Source organism: Calliphora vicina, chromosome 1 (genome assembly GCF_958450345.1).
Source record: "Calliphora vicina chromosome 1, idCalVici1.1, whole genome shotgun sequence".
NCBI lineage: Eukaryota > Metazoa > Arthropoda > Insecta > Diptera > Calliphoridae > Calliphora > Calliphora vicina.
This window is the reverse complement of record NC_088780.1, coordinates 71,683,122-71,705,264: the sequence shown is the minus strand read 5'-3', so window position 1 is coordinate 71,705,264 and position 22,143 is coordinate 71,683,122. Positions and strand designations below refer to the sequence as shown.

The 22,143-nt window shown below is 31.8% G+C and overlaps 1 protein-coding gene across 1 annotated transcript in view; it reads right to left on the bottom strand.

Annotated features, from left to right (window-relative positions):
* Myo81F (Myosin 81F) overlaps positions 1-22,143 on the bottom strand; it is a 708,752-nt gene that overhangs the window by 478,677 nt on the left and 207,932 nt on the right. The window contains exons 4-5 of the mRNA XM_065514962.1: positions 12,027-12,165; positions 2,662-3,069 (exon numbers count right to left, since the gene is read on the bottom strand). Coding sequence (XP_065371034.1) covers positions 2,662-3,069; positions 12,027-12,165 — 547 coding nt within the window. The remainder of the gene's footprint in view (positions 1-2,661; positions 3,070-12,026; positions 12,166-22,143) is intronic.

The following is a 22,143-nucleotide window of genomic DNA, read 5'->3' as shown; positions in this document are numbered from 1 at the left end:
ATTAGATAACAAAACCGAAGTTTTGACTTTTGTGGGATATGATGATCACTCGATCATCATATCCCACGTTTAAAGTCACAGTTAGTAGTGATGTCAAGTTTATAGATCAAGAGGCATCTACCGATAACAGTTTAGTTGATCCCATTAAGAGTCCTGAAGTATCTGTTGATTTATTAAATGTAATTTCAAGAAATAATGAAATATGTTCTCAAGAAGGTAGTAATGGAAACATATTGTCCGATGACGATACATCATATCAAAGTCTAGAAGATGTCGCTGTTGCGGATGAAGAATCAGCCGCTTAGTTGCTGACAATAACGCATCAGTGGAGAATAATCAACATGAAAAATTGGTCGAACAAAATCCTCAAGAGATTCGTACATCATCTCGAAGTACTAAGGGTAAACAACCAGATCGTTTTGGCTATAATGCTGTATCTACAAGTAATGATGTAGTGGAACCCAAATCGTATAAAGAAGCTCTAAATTCAAAAGAAAAAGACAAATGGGTTGATGCAATGAAAGAAGAATACACATCTTTAAAAGGCTCAAAAACATGGGAGTTGGTGGCTGCTCCAACTAATGCAAATGTCGTAAGTTGTAAATGGACATTTAAAGTTAAACGTGATGTTGAAGGTAAGCCCCAGAGGTTGAAAGCACGTTTAGTTGCTCGTGGTTTTACACAAAAATACGGATAAGACTACGATGAGGTTTATGCACCTGTTGTCAGACAAACAACATTAAGAGCATTATTGTCAGTGTCAAGAAAATGTCAATAGTCCATTTTGATGTAAAATCTGCATTCCTTAATGGAGACCTCAAGGAGGTTATATTTATGAAACAACCGCCAGGTTTTGAATAAGGAACTAAACATGTATGTAAGCTGAAGAAGAGCATTTATGGACTCAAACAGGCTGCTCATGTATGGAATAAAACATTACATGATGTTATATGTTCAGGTGGATATAAGCAATCCGATGCTGATTCATGTTTATACACAAAATACACCAACGAGGAAGGGCTAGTCTATATTTTGATTTACGTTGATGATATTTTGGTTGCTAGTCAAAGGGAAACAAGTATAGTTCGTGTAAAAAAATTATTGTCCCAAAATTTTGAAATAAATTGTCTTGTCGAATTCCACTTTATAAAATATACTTTGTTATTTTATTTTATTCTAATCAAATTGTTTCTGACTTTTGAGTTTATAAAATATTGTGTATGAAAAATATTTTGTTCATTGTCTAAAAATCTTTGTTCAATAAATATAGTTTTTAAACTTTTATAAATAATTGCGGACCTCTAATATACCATTCATTGCACATTTTTTCAAATCAAATATACCCCAAACCTACATATATGAATAAAAATTATCATTCAAATATACGTTTTTTTTCTTCTTTTTAACTATTTTTACCAAGGACATAAGAGTTATAAGTTTTATGTGCTATTTCTTAAAAGTAACTATTACAGTTCAACTTTTATTTATTTTCTTAGCCATAACTATTTCATACCAATTAATATTTTTTTCCTTGTTTGGTAACAGTTATAGGCAACGAAAAAATATATTTCTTATACATAATTATTAAATTTCAATAAATATTTTATTCTTCTTTGTGTAATACTTATTGATAAGAAATAAAAAAATCGGTTGGGTCATAACAGTTATCATTTAAGAAATATTTTTATTTGTTATAATATAAAAATTATATGCCCTTTCATTCATAAATTAAACTGAATGAAACAATAAAAGAGACAAATTTGATATTTATATATTATGTTAATAATTCATGGTTTATTTTTAATTAACAACAACTTTAAAAAATCAAAATTTGGCCAAATATAAGCACTAATTATTTAAATAAATGAACTTTGGTTTAACTTTACAAACATTATTGATCTTAATTTTTCAACAGATAAATAACACCGCTGCCCTCTCTACAGTTACTTGTGTGGATGGGACATCGTGGATAATACGCAAATTGTTTTAGAAAATGCGTATTGTACTTTTATGCATTCCAGTAATTCAGTAAATTTATATCCAAATTTACTGTAACTATCTGTAATTTTCTATTAGCGCATATGCTTTCACTTTCTGTATCGTCATCCGAATACGAATCAACTTCTAACATCGATATTGCTGTTCTTAATTTTTTATTCTGATCTTACTCCAATTGTCATGGTATACATCAAAATGAGAAGATATCATATGTCTTTTTAAATTGGTATTATTTGCACCCATGAATTTTACTTAAAATTAAAAAATTTTAATAATTATTTATTAAAATTGTTAGACAAACTTTTAAATGGTATAAAAAAATATTTGTTATTACATAATTATTATTGACAAGAAAAAAAAAATTATTTCTCAAATGTAAGTATTACAAAACAATGAAAAAAATATAAATTGAATAATAACAGTTATGACCAACTTTTATTTTTTTATGTTGCTCATAACTGTTACTGTGCAACTTTTTTAAATATTTCTTAAAAATGGGCAATTTTTTCGATTACTAAAATTTTGATAACAGTTATTTTAGGTCCTTGATTTTTACACATGTGAAGCATCACAAATCGAACACAAATTGTTTTCTAATTTGGACAGGACAACGTCTGTCGGGTCAGCTAGTAATAAATAAAAACAAAAATTATAAAGTCATACCTTTACAACACTGTATACAGCCTGTGCATAAAGTAAGTTTACTTCTACTGGATCTTGTGATAATTCCCGTGTTGATTTAAATAATCTTTTTTTAAATACAAAGCGATTTTCACCTGAAGACGATCCGTTAGTCAGTCGTCTCTGTGTTACTGTAACTGGCTGTAACTTAACCTGCTTTAATTCCCATGCAGCTATAACATCATAAAGGTAGTCAAACGATTTTATATGTTCCTCTCCATTTGGCCGAGACTGAAAGATGGCCCACCCTTCTGTATTGGATAGATTAAGTTTTTCGGCCAATTTAACGACGGCATCACCAGCTGTGTCAGTGGGGTGAACATCAATAGCTTTTGTACGCCCGTCCAAAAAGAAAAAACGGCATACAATAGTCCCAAGTCGCCTCATTGCCTGAAATTATATTTACGAATCATAAGTCATTCAAAGTCAAAACAAAGTTGGTAAGTATCATATTACGCAAACAAACGCAAATTCTGATATTATCAATGCTACTCTCAAAATATGTCTGGTGCAATTGTACGTTCTTGAATCAAAATTATTTGCTAACTAACAATTATTACCTCAATGTGACCGCTAAAAAATTAATATTTTTCTTAACATTAGAGATAAACTAATTTGAAACATATTCTGCATTTAAAAGCATGCAGTTCACTACACTTTTATTAAATTTTTTGGTATAAATTTGTACTTTTATTTGGTCACATTCAGTGTTGGCAATTTAACATGTTTAGAGCTAGATCTAGCACTTTCTAAACTCCTTTTGTTTCGGCATTTTTTTAACATATTTTAATTTTGTAGTTTTTAGATATTTTTTCCAAAAGTTTGCAGTTTAAAAAAAAATACTGTTTCCTATATGGGGGATTTCATGTCAAGTGAACCAATTTTTAAAATCGACGTCTTGAAATTTGCACCAAGGTTAGACCTATTGGATAGTAACTCAGACAAAATTTTTCAACAAGATCGGTCAAGAACTCTTTGAGTTATAGGGGGTCAAAATGACATTTTGGCCAAACATGTGTTTTTTCTCATCCATGTAACTTATTACCTATTGTTCTTAACAAAATGTGTCCCAAATAGTTTAGATAGCTATTTCTTCAATCTTTCGAAAAAAAATTAAAAATTTTTAATATTTTTTTTCCGAAATCAAAAACTTTTTTGACTTTTTCCAAAATGGGCTATTTTTAAAATTTTTTTTTTTTTTTGCTCAAAAGAAAGCTTAAGTCTATTTTTGTACTTTTTGGTGTCGTAGTGGGTTTCGAGTGGAATATATATGAATAAACCGAAATTCCGCAATAAAATTACCTTTAAGTAAGACTTAACATATTTTTAATCTTCGCAGTCGTTTTAGAAATATAGATTTTTATGGGAAAAAAAATAATTTTTTAGCAAAATTTCAAAATTTATGTTTTTTAAAACGGCATGGAAAATTGTTAATTTTTTCTAAGCGAAGTTGCAAACAAAACAATCTGTAAATCAGACATGCGCGGCCCATACCACAATTGTGGAAAATCAAATCACACGTATTCTTACGCTCTTACATTCTTACGAATGAGCATTGGTGTATGACTTTTTCTTTATTTTTTCAGTTTTTGTATTTGTGTTTGTAGGTGCACTGAATAAACTAAAGAATTAAATGTGTTGGTAGAGTAAGTGTATTGGTGAGAGGATTTATTTTTGCGCATCTGTGCTGTAAATCCATGGATGGTAGGCGTTCATATTGTTCAGGTTACGATGATTTTCGTCAAACAATCAGAATTTGAACAAAACAGCGTAATAGAGCGTAAAAATACACACATTTCATTCAGTTGCTTGATGCATTAAACACATCCAAGACAGCAGGCTACCAACTTCAATCTGTCAAAAATATAATACACACATTTACATATATTTTTTTTTTCATATTTTATTTATTGTATCTTCACAAAATAATGTGAACTTTCAATAATTTGTTCAAATCTTAAATCTAAATATTATTTTTTATTTACGTCCCACCACAGTTGGACGAAAAATTATGTTTAATTTATAGATCCTATCATTAGCGCAGGTCTGTTGGATTCCTTCTTCTTAGTCGGATGTAGCCATTACGAGTTTTTACCAATTAGCCAGTAAATTTGTAGTAATTTTAACTTCATTTGAGTCAATTTCGTATCTATATGTTTTTTCCAGGTAAGACGTCGGTCTGGATGCAGACCTAGATATTTAACTTCAGTTTGTTGAGGTATTATATTATTATTTATTAGGATTGGAGGGCACGATTCTCTACGCAATGTTAATGTAAGATGTATACATTTTTCCTGGTTTACTTTTATTCTCCATTGTTTTAACCACTTTTCTATGTCGAGTATATGGTCTTGTAACAGTACAGATGCTTCTTGGGGGTTTTCGTGAATGGCTAGTATAGCTGTGTCATCAGCAAAAGTAGATATGTGGGTTCGACTGTTTGTAGGCATATCACAAGTATATAGCAAATATAGGAAGGTACCTAGGCTGTGGTGAACTTATGAATTTTCTTTGTGAAATGTAAACACAAAAACCATACGATACAACTTAGCTTCACAAATTGTATACAACAATTCTAACCAACCAGCCAAACTAGCCAGTCGTACTATTCAGTCGAGCTAGCAGTTTTTGTTACGCTGTGTAGTACGAAAAACAAAACTCGAAACTGGAAATGCGTAAGCAGCACACACAGAAATGTTTTTGCTGCTGAAGTCGTGTAATCAGTTCGGTAGAGTTGAAAACTGAAACATGGCGGCTGCTGATTCGTTTGGCTGCTGAAAAAAAACAAAATCTATTGCTGCTTGCTGTTGTAATGTGTGTGCACAGTCAACTGTTTTCAGTAACCATGTGATCAAAAACTGAAACTAGTTACTTTTTTTTAAGCATGAGACTGTAAAAAGTCAACTATTCAGTAAAATGCGACTGCTTTTAATAGTTCTTCGAAACCCTGAAAAATACTACGAATGGACACATATGGATGAGCATTTAAAAACACAAACAAAGTCGATCATTTAAGCTCTCATTTGATATTTGTATACAGTAAAATTTTCTTCATTGCATAATTACATATATTTTCAGGAACTTTCTTAAATTTCGTATCTCCTGTTATGTATTACCTCTTTGTATTCATTTGTAGTGATAAATTATTCTTGCTTTCATGCACGTGTCCTTCCATAATCAGGTTGTTGCATTTTCTATCCTTTTTAACGCTTTTCCTTTCTTTTGTCATATCGTATTGATGCTTACATATTCTATTATTCCTCTTTATCCTTTTTTCTCCTGCTACAATCACTCACGATCGTCATTGAACCTATTTATGGATTTGTTGATGATTTTTGCTTAAATTGTTGTTGCATTATGCAGTTACAGAACACATGTACATTCGACATGCCCTTAAAAATAGATTTGCTTTGGATGGATCTTATTTTGTTCATTAGCAGCTAAAACTCACTACTACAAAATTTAAGTACAATCGGATAACTAGAACACGTGCCGGAAATCGATTGAAAGTTGTAAAATTGGGTAAATAATGGTACTTTTTCCGATATCTTAAAAAAATTCCATATTTGAATACTGTTTTTTAAACATTTGCAATAAACCTAAGCTTCTAGAGAAAATTATCTTTAAACAATTTCGTATTTTACATTTTTCAACTTCAACATGGTTTGGCAGTCTTCTTTTAGTATCTTCCATATTTTCATTGTTTGAATTTTTCACTGCACATATCGTTTGCAGTTCATGGTTTTCACGCTACAATTTGTTTGCATGTATGATGTTTTTGTAGTAAATTTTTTGTATATTATACACTAAACCTCTGCATGAATGGATTTGTAGTTAAGTAGTTCATGTGTACTTGTAAAGTATGTGCTCTTACTCGAACTATATTTAAAAATAATGTTCATATTTTTGGGAACAACAAAATTATCGAATATGTATTTGTTGTTACTCGCCTTTATGTTTACTAGTTAATTACAGGTTTGTTTTACACTCGCACTCTCCACATACAAGAAGATAACATATCGAGTATCATGCTACAACCAAACTTCTCGAGGTATTTGCAGTACTACGTGAAGTTTGGCAAATACAATTTAAATTTAATATTTTGTTTACAGTGCAGTCTTCTTCATAAGAAATGGAAATAAATGAGGCAAGTTTATAATCTATTTAGTTATTTATTCACAATTTTTTATGTTGAATTACAAATGAATTGTTTCTTTTTTATTTTTACTTTATCAAGAATAAAATATGTATTTATCTGATGATTTTAATGAAATTTGGCTTGTTTTATTTCTAATGCACAATATACAAATGTAAATGCCGTTAATTACATTAATACATTACTATAATCTCTACTGCAGTAATGTTCACGCCATACAACAATTGTTTGAAAAATTTACACACATTTGTTACGCTCTTTTAAAAACTTTTGTTCATTCATCGTTTAGCTCTCGATGAAAACACATGCGACGGACTATCGTCATTTTTTTCAGACATTTACTAAGCATTGTTGTTGGTTGTTTTTGGACGAAGCATAGCAAACACAAGCGTTTCAATTGCAATTGAACACAAAATAACAAAGTCAAAAATAAATACAAAATTAAATAGAATAGGACGTATAATGGATATTTTTTCTTTTCCTTAAAATTTAAATTACATTCATTAAATAAATTGGTTATATGTGACAAAAATTCTAAATCTAAACTTTCATTATTTTGTTCTTATTTTAAATGTTTGACATTATGTTTGCTGGGTAGCTCTCTCACCAATACATCTTCATTTTTATTTTTGAACATCACTGCTCTACTGTATAATACAGGGATGTTCAAAAATAAAAATGAAGATGTATTGGTGAGAGAGCTACCCAGCAAACATAATGTCAAACACTTAAAATAATAACAAAATGAAGAAAGTTTAGATTTAGAATTTTTGTCAAATAAAACCAATTTATTAAATGAATGTAATTTAAATTATAAGGAAATGAAAAAATATACATTGTAAGTCCGAAATTCTCTTAAATTTTGTATTTATTTTTGACTTTGTTTTATTGTGTTCAATTGTAATTGAAACGCGTGTGTTTGCTATGCTTCAAACAAAAACAACCAACAACAATGCTTAATAAATTTCTGAAAAAAATTGCGATAGTCCGTCACATGTGGTTTCTTCGCATTCTCAGCGATGAATGAACAAAAGTTTTTAAAAGAGCATAAAAAATGTGTGTAAATTTTTCAAACAATTGTTGTATGGCGTGAACATCACTGGTATAATACAGTGATGTTCACGCCATACAACAATTGTTTGAAAAATTTACACACATTTTTTATGCTATTTTAAAAACTTTTGTGTGTAAATTTTTCAAACAATTGTTGTATGGCGTTGGGAGGGTATTATGCGTTTGTGCAGATGTGTGTAACGCCCAAAAATATTGGTCTAACACTCACCACTCGACTTAGAATCACTTTCTGAGTCGAATAAGCGATGTCCGTCCGTCTGGCTGGCTGGTTGGCTGGCTGTCCATGTAAACCTTGTGCGCAGAGTTCAGGTCGCAATTTTGAAGATATTTCGATCAAATTTGGTACATATAATTTTTTCGGCCCAAGGACGAAGCCTATTGATCGGTCCATTATTTTACCTAGCCCACATACAAATGTCCTCTCGAAATTGGACTTTATCGGTCATAAATGTTTAATTTATATATGTATCTACACAAATTTCGCTCCAAATAAGTTTTATATATGGGGCATTTCATGTCATCGATGTCTTCCGATCGGGATGAAATTTGCACCAAGGTTAGCTCTATTGGATAGTAACTCAGACACAATTTTTCAACAACATCGGTCGAGAACTCTCTGAGTTATAGGGGGTAAAATTTTGACAATTTGGTCAAACAGGGGTTTTTTCTTATCCATGTAACTTATTACCTATTGTTCTTAGCAAAATGTGTCCCAAATAGTATAGATAGCTATTTCTTCGATCTTTCGAAAAAAATATTTAAAAAAAAAAATAAAAAATTTTTAATATTTTTTTTCCGAAATCAAAAACTTTTTTGACTTTTTTTTAAAATGGGTCCTTTTTTTTTTTTTTTTTTTTTTTTCTTAAAATAAAGTTTAGATATTTTCCTTGAACACCTACTTGGTCGCTTAGTGGGATGCGAGTGGGATATCTATCAAAATAAATATTTTGTAACTCAAAACATAAAATTTTTGACTTTTTTTGCAAAATCAAAAACTTTGTTGACTTTTTTTTTTCAAAATGGACCCTTTTTTAATCTTTTTTTTTAGGTCAAACAAAAGCTTAGATATTATCCTTGAAGACCCTTTTGGTCGCTTAGTGGGATATCTATCAAAATAAATATTTTTTAACTCAAGACTTACAATTTTTGACTTTTTTTTTGCAAATACGATTTTTTTTCCAAATGGGCCCTTTTTTTAAAATTTTTTTTGTAGTCAAAAGAAAGCTTAGGTCCATTCCTTTAAGATATTTTTAGTCCCTTAGTGGGATGCGAGTGGGATATCTATCAAAATAAATATTTTGTAACGCAAGACATACAATTTTTTAATTTTTTTTTGCAAAATCAAAATTTTTTTCCAATATGGGCCCTTTTTTAATTTTTTTTTTGCTCAAAAGAAAGCCTAGGTCCATTCCTTTAAGATATTTTTAGTCCCTTAGTGGGATGCGAGTGGGATATCTATCAAAATAAATGTTTTAACACAAAAATTGTATGTCTTGAGTTACAAAACATTTATTTTGATATATATCCCACTCGCATCCCACTAAGCGATCAAAACCATCTTAAAGGAATAGGCCTAAGCTTTCTTTATAGCAAAAAAAAAAATTACAAAAAGGGCCCATTTTAAAAAAAAGTCAAAAAAGTTTTTGATTTTGCCAAAAAATCAAAAATTGTATATCTTGAGTTACAAAATATTTATTTTGATAGATATCCCACTAAGGGACCTAAAATATCTTAAAGGAATGGACCTAAGCTTTCTTTTGACTAAAAAAAATTTTTAAAAAAGGGCCCATTTTGAAAAAAAATTCGAATTTGCAAAAAAAAAGTCAATAATTGAATGTCTTGAGTTACAACATTTTTATTTTAATAGATATCCTACTCACATCTTCCTAAGTGACAAAATAGGTCTTAAAGGAAAAGACCTAAGCTTTCTTTTGAGCAAAAAAAAATTTTTAAAAAAAAGTCCCATATTGGAAAAAAATTTCGATTTTGCAAAAAAAAATTAAAAAATTGTTACAAAATATTTATTTTGATAGATATCCCACTCGCATCCCACTAAGGGACTAAAAATATCTTAAAGGAATGGACCTAGGCTTTCTTTTGAGCAAAAAAAAAAATTAAAAAAGGGCCCATATTGGAAAAAAATTTTGATTTTGCAAAAAAAAAATTAAAAAATTGTATGTCTTGCGTTACAAAATATTTATTTTGATAGATATCCCACTCGCATCCCACTAAGGGACTAAAAATATCTTAAAGGAATGGACCTAGGCTTTCTTTTGAGCAAAAAAAAAAAATTAAAAAAGGGCCCATATTGGAAAAAAATTTTGATTTTGCAAAAAAAAATTAAAAAATTGTATGTCTTGCGTTACAAAATATTTATTTTGATAGATATCCCACTCGCATCCCACTAAGGGACTAAAAGTATCTTAAAGGAATGGACCTAAGCTTTCTTTTGACTACAAAAAAAATTTTAAAAAAAGGGCCCATTTGGAAAAAAAATCGTATTTGCAACAAAAAAAAGTCAAAAATTGTAAGTCTTGAGTTAAAAAATATTTATTTTGATAGATATCCCACTCGCATCCCACTAAGCGACCAAAAGGGTCTTCAAGGATAATATCTAAGCTTTTGTTTGACCTAAAAAAAAAGATTAAAAAAGGGTCCATTTTGAAAAAAAAAGTCAGCTAAGTTTTTGATTTTGCAAAAAAAGTCAAAAATTTTATGTTTTGAGTTACAAAATATTTATTTTGATAGATATCCCACTCGCATCCCACTAAGCGACCAAGTAGGTGTTCAAGGAAAATATCTAAACTTTATTTTAAGAAAAAAAAAAAAAAAAAAAAGGACCCATTTTAAAAAAAAGTCAAAAAAGTTTTTGATTTCGGAAAAAAAATATTAAAAATTTTTTATTTTTTTTTTTTAATATTTTTTTTTCGAAAGATCGAAGAAATAGCTATCTATACTATTTGGGACACATTTTGCTAAGAACAATAGGTAATAAGTTACATGGATAAGAAAAAACCCCTGTTTGACCAAATTGTCAAAATTTTACCCCCTATAACTCAGAGAGTTCTCGACCGATGTTGTTGAAAAATTGTGTCTGAGTTACTATCCAATAGAGCTAACCTTGGTGCAAATTTCATCCCGATCGGAAGACATCGATTTCAAAAGTTGGTTCACTTGACATGAATTTTGTATATATACAAAATTCATGTCACCAAATTTTGTTAGGATTGGTCCATAATTAGTCATAGCTCCCATATAGACCCGCTTCCGAAAATCACTTTCAACCCAAATATTATAAAAATACCAAAAAACAATTTTTGATAAGATGCGAAAAAATACCTTTTGTTCTGCGGCTCCTCATATTATCTTTTCCACTAGTCAAATTTATGAATTCAAAATCAACAACAAACTGAAAATTTACAGAATCTTGCCGTTTTGTAATATATTTTTGTGCACTGCATTGCCGACTATTGCAGTACTAAACATAGAAGAACACTGCACGATGTAGCTAATTACTATGGGTTATGCATTTTGATAAAATATTAGGGGATATTTGTTTTATCTTTTGTGAATAAAATCAAAAGTTGTGGGCAGATTTTAATCACTTAGGGCTTGTTTTATTTGGAACTTAGTTTTCTAAACGATAATGCCGTTTTAAAAACCAAAAATTTCGAAATTTGTCTAAAAAATTATTTTTTGTCAAAATATATGTTGTGCAACCTCATCCATTTTCGAAATAACGGTATATCTCGAAAATACGAGCTAACCTAAAAAACGGTTAGCACCACTTAATTCAGCGTGTCCGAATTAGTTTAACCCGCTGGGTGCCCTTCTTGACAGAAAAAAGTGTCATTTCGTGCACAGTGTAATTAGTGTGCATGGTAATTGGACGTTCGAGAAAAAACATACATTTGCATATAAATCCGCCCCTAGTAATCAGTAACTTCAATTTTTATTTTAAATTATAAATTACAATAACCTAGTTATCAGTTATCTTTGTGTTTTTATATCCAACACCATAGGAATATCAGATTTATCTCCATTATTTATCGCCCTAATAAGTGTTTTATGATATATAAAAATGTTACCAGTGTTTAATAAAATATTAATTACTTACTGCGACTTCTACACTTGATGGAGGTAGTAATCTGGAAGATACTTTAGTGCATTTGCAATTGTCGAAACACCATTGTGCATACTGACGAAGTTTTCCATCTAATGATTCCAAACTCTTCTTAAGATGTGATACAAAATATCTGTAAAAAGTTGATTGCAAAACATACATGAAAAATATGAAAATAAATATTTAATGAATTTAAAAATGTATGTACATTAGACCGTACCACCTTACAAGGAAAAAAAAAGTTCGCCGTACACCCCCTAATATAAAGTATTTTTGCAAGGAGGTTACGGAAAAATTTTTTTTTTTTTGCCGAACGTAGGGGTCGCCATTTTACATTTTTCGTTATATCTTTGGCATTTACAGTCGGATCTTAAAGTATGATATATCAATATTTTTGTCTCGGGAAGACCAATGTTTTGCTCTAAGGGCCATTGACCCGTTCTAGTATTTTTCCACCAGATGTCTGTTCCTACTGTCCTAATGTCAGAAAATTTAAGCTCGCAAAAAATCATTAAACTTTTGCTAACAAAGTAATTTGATAACTCCAACAGAAACATGTTAAAATTTAATTTTACAAAAAGAATTAAAACAATTAAGGTAAAATAAAATGTTGGAAATTTTAGTTAATAAAATTTTGGCGTGATTCAAGTTGGAACATACTTGGAATAATACCGTTACTACTCTCTTATTTTGTTTTGCTATTGCTATTCGTTTTACTCATGAAATAACTTTTGGAATTTCATCTATACTTTGCTATAATAATTAATTGTGTTCTGATTATTTCAATTATTAAACGATTAAAAAATCTAAAAAAATGTATTTTAAAGTCAGTGAATTAAACAACACTAAATTACCGACGAAGTGCGATGTTATTAATTTCTTCTTGTATCTGCGGCATAATACTGATCGAAGTCGAAAGTTGAGTGCTTTTAAACAAGGTGTTTTGAGAAGTATTAACCTTTTGTGGCAGCGCGCTGGCATTCCAATTATATCGGTAACAACTGCTCGTAAGCGTTTGGATAAACTTCTGAATGATTACTATAAAATGGTTAAATATTCATTGAAATACAATGTAAATGAGTGGAATAGATTGTTCTTGATTTCGCGTTGTAAGTGCGGCATTGTATCAAATACTCCATGCAATTGCACCGCCTCTGATAAAATCCCAGACGATGTGAAAAATTTCTTCATTGATCAGTGCGGTCCACGATTGATGACTTTAGATGATATTGTTGATGACATGTCGATGAACAATGGCAGTGTACAAATGTCGTCAATTGTTGTACCTTCAAATGCCGTATATACCGATGTATATTTACCAGACAGCGATGAAGAGCAGGAATTTGAAGAAAATTTTATCGATTTGCCGCAGACGTTAAACAAAAAATTCACAGTGGCTGACCTTGATTTGCGTAATTTTAGTTCGGCTTTGGATCGCAGCGACACCTCAGTTCGCTACGGTGCTTTGCTTGCGACCATGTTAATAAAAGATTTGAAATTGTCGATTGATAAAAAAGCCGAAGAAGAGTTATCTGTAGAAACAGCCGAAAATATACGTCAGTTCCTTGACGGGATTATCATCAATAAAAACAAAATATTTAGAGAACGTGTGAAGTTTCGTAAGGAAGCAATAATTGCTGCAAGATGTAACGAATTATTAACGTGTATCTCTTTCGATGGCAAGAAAGAATCAACTTTGAAAAGAGTAACGGAGGCAAATGTGACGCGAAATGTTGTTGTGAACGAAGAACATATCACCATTGTGAAAGAGCCAGATTCCAAATTCATTGGCTATGCTACGCCCACTGACAGCACTGCTTTGGCAGTCCAGAGGAGCATCGTTGATTATTTGAGTCGTGAAAACTTTAATATGGATCACTTAATTGCTATTAGTTGCGATGGAACTCCTACCAATACCGGGTACAAAATGGAGTTATTGCGAGAATGGAGCGCCATTTACAGAGGCCGTTGTAATGGTTCGTGTGCCTTTTTCACTTCAACGAGTTACCATTAAATGCGCTGTTGAGATCATTGCTTGGTAAACAGAAAGGACCTGGAATCTGGCCAGGAAGTATCGGAGAAGGCATTCAGAATTGCATGCACTATTCTGTAAGTGTAATATATTAATAGTTTTCAGCTAGACTTGATTGTGTTCCGCATATTTTACGTCAATGTAATTGTAAACATTTACTTAATTAATAATTCGGGTTTTTATTGCTTTTTCATTTGGTCAGGTAAAAACTAATTTCGAACCCATTCAAATGGGAGAAATACCAGCGAACATAGAAGGCTGGAATATTCGAGGCGACCAGGCGACCTTTATCTGTACCGTATGGTTCGAGCCGTTCGTATCGGATAATGCGATGAGAGATTAGCCAGCGATAAGCCCGGTGCTATTAGCACAGCATTTTTCGTAATGTCCTTGCAAACATACTTTATATTAGGGGGTGTACGGCCCACTTTTTTTTGAATTACGGTCTAATGTACATTGAATGACTTTTGAATTTTAAAGCGTGCGGGTCAGAATATTATTCCACTCGTGATTTTATTCACTATTTAAAAATCAATAAAATGTACTTGGGAATAAACTTTTAATGTTCGTATCTTATAAAAATTATGACGGATTTTTTTGGACTATATAACCAAAAAAAATATATGATTTCAAAAATGCATTCAAGATGCAATTTTCAGATACTCTTTTAGAAATGTTCTCATGTAAAACTAAAGTTTTTTTTAAAAATAATCTTAGAGTTTTGAATTGACTAAGTCTAACTATTTTTAATAAAAAAGAGTTTGTATTGCTGTTTTGTTATACAATTTTTTCACTAATAAATTTAATTTTTTTTAAATTAATTCCTTAAAGTTTGCCATAAAAATTTGTTTGTTAATAAATTTAATTTTTAACATTTTTTTTAAATTTTATTTACTTAAAAATATTAAATATTTTTATGTAAATCGAAAAGATCTCAGCTCAAACCATGTGAAATTTCGTAAAAATATCTCTAATAGTTCTCGAGATACCGAATTATTTAAAAAAAAAGTTTCAAAATCACTGTGTGCTGTTAGCAATAACAAACATTTTACTGTCTTTTGATTTGTATGAAAATTATTCAAATGATTCATAAAAGCTCTAAAATAAGTTGAAAGCGTAGTACGAAATTAGTGCATTAATTTGTTTCAAGAAAAAAACTTTGTCTTATTTTGATACAATGAACGAAATAATAAAAAATATTGAAAATGCTAATAAGCTACCATTGGGACTTGCCTACACCACGTCGTAAGTGTTACAAGGTAGAGGTATAACCTCTGGATGTACCACTGGTTTCCCACTAGTGCCTCTTAGAATAGCCAATTAGTATTAAAATACCACTATTGGGACTTGCCTACACCACGTCGTAAGTGTCGGACAAGAGTGTCACAAGGTAACCTCTGGATGTACCACTTGTTTCCCACTAGTTGCCTCTTCGTACTAAAGAAAAAAAATCTAAAGAAAAAAAATCTTTTAAATTATATTCTTTATATAAAATATTATTTCAGAAGGTCTCACTAAAACCCTAAAAAAACTCACACATTTGCTGCAACAACGTTATAATTCAAAAAAGTCGTTTCGAGAAAAACGTCTTTGAATATTTTATGACATTTTACTATTCTTAAATACATTTTCAACAAATCATGCGATTTCAGAAATATAAATAGTAGATGTTAATATCTTTCTAATCTGTATTTAACCCAATTTTTTACTTATCAAATATACGAGAAAACTTGAATTTTAATTTTGATGTTTACAACAAAAAAACTATTTCACACAAAAAATAATTGACTTTTTTGAAAACAGATGATACTATATTAAAGATTAATGAACTTTGTATTACTCAGTTCATAAAACACGGATTTTAAGTTAGGACGTTGTTGCAGCAAATAGGCGATATGTTTACAAAAATGATCTCAAATACCTTATTTGCTGTTTTTTTATGTTTTTGTACACAAAATTCGTTGTTGTATTTCAAATTTAAAATGAAAATAGAAATTATTCGGTTAATCGAATAATTTTAAATTAACCGATTATTAACCGAATAAATCTAAACCTCGATTAATTATTTGCTCGATTAACCGATTAAACCAGAAACCCGATTAATTGAATACCCTACTGCATACAATTTGTATGGGCATGAGAAATTTTGACAACTAGAAAGCGCTTGCCGCTTTTGTTTAGGTATACGTGTAAGTTACTACAACCATCGTTGGTAACGATTGTACTATGGTAACTTTTGTTACTTAATGCATTGTTGTATTTTAAGGTAGTAATATTAAATTGACTACCTTATTGACCAACAGATGGCGTACTAATAAAACGTTAAATTTAAATACATAAAACAAATAAAATAAAACTGAAACTAAACATAAAATAGATTAAAACTAAACATAAAAAAAATAATATTTAATGGTGGCAAAAACAAGTTTACGACTTTTGTCGTCACATTATCCCCTTCCATCCCCTTGTGGAATTACGGGTTGAGCCATCGTATGCACACGCTGTCTATTCGATACATCAATATCAGATAACACTTGACATCAATGATTTTCATCAATCGTTGTTGTTGGTGGGACTTCTGGACGCACAAATTCGTTTCAGGCGATCGGGAACCTGCGCCAGACGTATTTCTCTGGAGTTCCACGGTATGGGAGGTGTTGTGGATATCGCTGGTGATCGTAGATTGGTGGGTGATGTCGATGAGAGATGATGACGTAGCTGACGATGTTGACGACATTATTGATAGTAAGGTTTTAGTTCACTCACATGTGCTTTACGCATGTCTTTGTTTGGCACCCCGTAGATTTCTGCAATAACAGGGGAAACAAATCCCTTAACGACATATGGTACTCCGTACTTCGGCGTTAATTTGGCAGCAAAATTATCAACTGCCTTTGACAGTGGATGCTGCCTCACCAAAACTTGGTCCCCAATATTTGGTTTCCACCGACGCGTCGCGACGACGACGTAGATTATATCGCTTTTGTTGGTTTTCTGAAGCCTTCGCTAGATTTCGTCTTACAATTCTGAACACTTCTTTTAGCTCGGTGGCTCTGTCATCAGGGGTTATATTCCGAGCTCCTGTTCCTATGGTTATCTCATCGTATAGAGCCTTCGGCAGCCGCGGTTCTCTACCTTGCGTTAAATATGCCGGTGAGTATCCCGTAGATTCGAAACTGCTGGTATTAATCGCAAGCATTATTTCTGGTAAAAGTCCATTCCATGTGGTATGTTGTCACCCGCAAATTGAGATATGATAGTTTTTATGGTGCGGTTTGCCCTCTCTGTAGGATTTTCCTGTGGAGTGTTTGGGGCAGTAAACTGTTGATGCACATCAATGTCATTCAAATATTTTTTTAAATATACGAGATGTAAATTGTGTTCCATTGTCGGTGACCATCATCTTGGGCACTCCATAGCGAACCACTATACGTTCACGGAATATTTGATAGTCCATTAATCTGCTGAAACTTTGGTAGTTCTTCCGCCAAGAAGTTTGATACTTCTAGCTGTTGTCTGGGTGACAGCGTTTTTTGCTCATCACATTCGGTGGGGGTACTTAACATCTTAGGTATATAAACAACTTATCTTACCTGAAGTTCTCGACTGCTATTGCAGAGATCAATATTGTGATTTTCCGGTTTTCTACTTCCACAGTTTACTTCATGGCCGGCACAAGTGAGAGTGGTGCTGAAGATTCGTAAGAAGTCAATCCCCAGGATGATATTTTCTGTAGATTCTTCCATAATTAGGAAATTACATTCTGCTGAAATATTTCCTAAGGTAACCATAAATTTTGCGGCTTCTTTTATGAGTTTCTTTGACCCATCAGCTAGGAGTACATCTATGTCTACTGGTACATAAACAGGTTGGCTGGAAAATCGTTGTATTTGTTGTGGCGTTCTGAAACTTCTAGTTGCACCGGTGTCAATAATGGTGGTGACAAGATTGTTTCCGATTAAAACAATGGCCTTTAATTTTTCATCTTCTCAAAGTAGCGTGTGGGAAGGAAAAATCTATAAAAAATTTTCTTAAAAAGCGACTATTTCGTCCAGTGTCGGTTATTGTTTCGTAACCAAACCAGTGCTTTCGCTTTGAATAGCTCCGGCAACACTAGTGGTTACTGGTCCAGGTCGATGTTGTACATTTTCACAAGTTCTTCCGCCCTTTCAATAAAACCTAATGGGTCTTTGCCTCCATCGAACTTCAATCCCCATTTCCTTACTAGCTCTACGACCATAATACGGCTTTCACTTGGTGCTCGGTGTGGTTCATTATGACCAGGTAATGGTATTGACAATATCATGGTTGCTTCTGAAGTATCCACTGTTTTATTCGGAGTCTCCATTTTTACTGGTGACGTTGGCGGGATGTACGTGGCTGTGACAGGTATCTGTAATGTTGTGACAGGAGATAGTGGACTGCAATAGCTCTTTGAAAGAGCTACTGGACTGCAATTCCAGTAGCTCTTTCATTTCATCCTTCGTGTGATCTGTGCTCAGGAATTATGCAAACCTTTTCCGTAATTCATCTACGTTTCCTGTGGCATCCTTTCCAACCTGGGATAAATATTTCACTAGATCTTCCCGTTTTAGGGAACCAACCATCGTTGGTAACGATCGTACTATGGTAACTTTTGTTACTTAATGCATTGTTGTATTTTAAGGTAGTAATATTAAATTGACTACCTTATTGACCAACAGATGGCGTACTAATAAAACGTTAAATTCAAATACATAAAACAAAAACAAGTTTACGACTTTTGCAAAAACAAGTTTACGACTTTTGTCGACACAATGAAAAAAAATCCTTCAAACATGCTCATTACAACGTACCTCAAAACAAAAAATTCGCCGTACACCCCCTAATAAAATGAAGTTCTGCAAGACAGTTTCGAAATTTTTTTTTGTTTGCCGAACGTAGGGTCGCCTTTTTAAATTTTTCGTTATAAGGAGTGAGATCGAAAAATTCTTAACATACATATATGTTTATAAAAAAGAAACCACTAAACTTACAGCTTTAATTTTTTTTTTATTTGATTGAAATTATTATTACAATTTACAAAAAAAATTATTTTTATAGTTTTAATCACTAGTGATGAAATTTTGAACCTTTTTCGGAAACCCTTCCATTAACGTTTTTATAGTGCTTTCTGTCACTTTGCACGAACATGTAGTCCATCTCCGTTTAAAATCTACCACACTTTTGGACACCTTTTTTGTACTCTTCAATTCTCTTTTAACAAGAGCCCAATATCTCTCCACTGGCCTTAGCTCCGGGCAGTTTGGAGGATTTGCCTCTCTTGGTACAAATACCACATTATTGTTCTTGTACCACTCAAGGGCTTGTTTGCCATAGTGACAGGATGCCAAGTCAGGCCAAAAATAAGTGGACACATTATGAAGTCTTATGAATGGAAGCAGCCTTTTTTGTAAACATTCCTTGATGTAAATTTCGGTATTTATAGAGCCCGTTGTAACAAATGAGTGGCTTCTTTTGCCGCAACTGCATATTGCTTGCCATACCAAGAACTTTCTGGGAAATTTTGTCTGCTTTTGGGTCCTAAACTTTTCTTCAACATTCCCTCGAGCATCAGCAACATAAAATTTTTGACCTGGAAGTTGCGAAAAATCTGCCAGAACATACGTTTCGTCATCCATTATGCAGCAAGAATATTTTTTTATAAAACTTGACTTCAATTTCCGTGCTCTGTTTTTGGCCTCTAAATTTTTAGTAGCGTTCCTGTCAGGAACTTTTTGAGCCTTGTATGTTTTTAAACCTGCATTAGCTTTAACTTTTCGTACCAAATAGTCCGAGCACTGAGCTAACCGGGCTGCTTTCCTACCGGATGTGTTGGGAGCTCTTTTGAAAATGCGTTCTATTTTTTTGGCTTTAGAAACATCATGTGGACCATTCCTTCTACCTGAACCAGGTTTTCTATCAACTGACAAGTTCTCCCGGTACTGTTTAATAACATTGGAAACAGTTTGACGGCAGACCCTTGTATGCTTGGCCAACTTTTTGTAAGACCAAGTTGGGTTTTGTTGAAAATATTTAATAATTTCAGTACGCACTTTTTTCTGGTCACTCATTTTAATCAGATTAACAAAAAAATTAATATAATTGACATTACACATAATAACTGACATGTTTTTCAAAGGTAACTTGATCAAAAAAAAATTCAAATAATACTTGGGTTAAAAAATGTAATGAAAAACGTGTGTTAAGAATTTTTCGATCTCACTCCTTATCTTTGCAATTTACAGTCGGATCTTAAAGTATGATATATCAATGTTTTTTCATTGTTCCTACCACCCTAATGTACCAAGCTAATGTCAGAAAATTGAAACTCACATGAAATCATTAAACTGTTGCTAACAAAGTAATTCGATATTACCTCCGCAGAAAAGTCTGCATTTACAGTCGGATGTATAAGTATGATGTAACGAAATCGTGTCTTTTTGTCAAAGATAATTCGACAAAATTTGGTACAAGCTTTTCTATTGCTCCAAGTCGAAATCTATTCAATTTTGTTAGAATCGGACCATTATTTCTCCTAGTCCTCATATAATTGCCCTATCTGAAAATAGTTAAGCTCTCGTAAATATCTTAGTTATATAGATATCCAAACGAAATTCAACACAAATAAGTTTTATGTACTCGCACCACAAAATTTTGTAACGTTCGGTTCATAATTAGTCATAGCTTACAAGGCCCACTTCCGAAAATCACTTTAACTAGCATAAATTTCTTAAAAATGTTGGTATTCCAATCAAATTTAATAAAAATTTATATATATAATTTCTTAGTATATATGTCCGGATGTTACTATGTATGTCCTATTCTCTTTCCGCAACTTTCAGAAGCCATCTGATGACATAGGAAGCAGAAATTTGGCATACTTGAATTACTTTCTTTGCGAAAGTCCGTACGGAGCTAGATTTTTGATTTTCGGCTTGTGAGTGGAGCGATGTGGCACTTTCCGTTTTTAATATTCTCCATATAACTTGTGGTCCTTTGTTCCCAATAAGAACCACAGGACATTATATATATATGGGGCATTTCATGTCAAGTGAACCAACTTTTGAAATCGATGTCTTCCGATCGGGATGAAATTTGCACCAAGGTTAGCTCTATTGGATAGTAACTCAGACACAATTTTTCAACAACATCGGTCGAGAACTCTCTGAGTTATAGGGGGTAAAATTTTGACAATTTGGTCAAACAGGGGTTTTTTCTTATCCATGTAACTTATTACCTATTGTTCTTAGCAAAATGTGTCCCAAATAGTATAGATAGCTATTTCTTCGATCTTTCGAAAAAAAATATTTAAAAAAAAAAAAAAAAATTTTTAATATTTTTTTTCCGAAATCAAAAACTTTTTTTTTTTTTTTTCTTAAAATAAAGTTTAGATATTTTCCTTGAACACCTACTTGGTCGCTTAGTGGGATGCGAGTGGGATATATATCAAAATAAATATTTTGTAACTCAAAACATAAAATTTTTGACTTTTTTTGCAAAATCAAAAACTTTGTTGACTTTTTTTTTTCAAAATGGACCCTTTTTTAATCTTTTTTTTTAGGTCAAACAAAAGCTTAGATATTATCCTTGAAGACCCTTTTGGTCGCTTAGTGGGATGCGAGTGGGATATCTATCAAAATAAATATTTTTTAACTCAAGACTTACAATTTTTGACTTTTTTTTTTGCAAATACGATTTTTTTCCAAATGGGCCCTTTTTTTAAAATTTTTTTTGTAGTCAAAAGAAAGCTTATGTCCATTCCTTTAAGATATTTTAGGTCCCTTAGTGGGATACGAGTGGGATATCTATCAAAATAAATATTTTGTAACTCAAGATATACAATTTTTGATTTTTTGGCAAAATCAAAAACTTTTTTGACTTTTTTTTAAAATGGGCCCTTTTTGTAATTTTTTTTTTGCTATAAAGAAAGCTTAGGCCTATTCCTTTAAGATGGTTTTGATCGCTTAGTGGGATGCGAGTGGGATATATATCAAAATAAATGTTTTGTAACTCAAGACATACAATTTTTGTGTTAAAACATTTATTTTGATAGATATC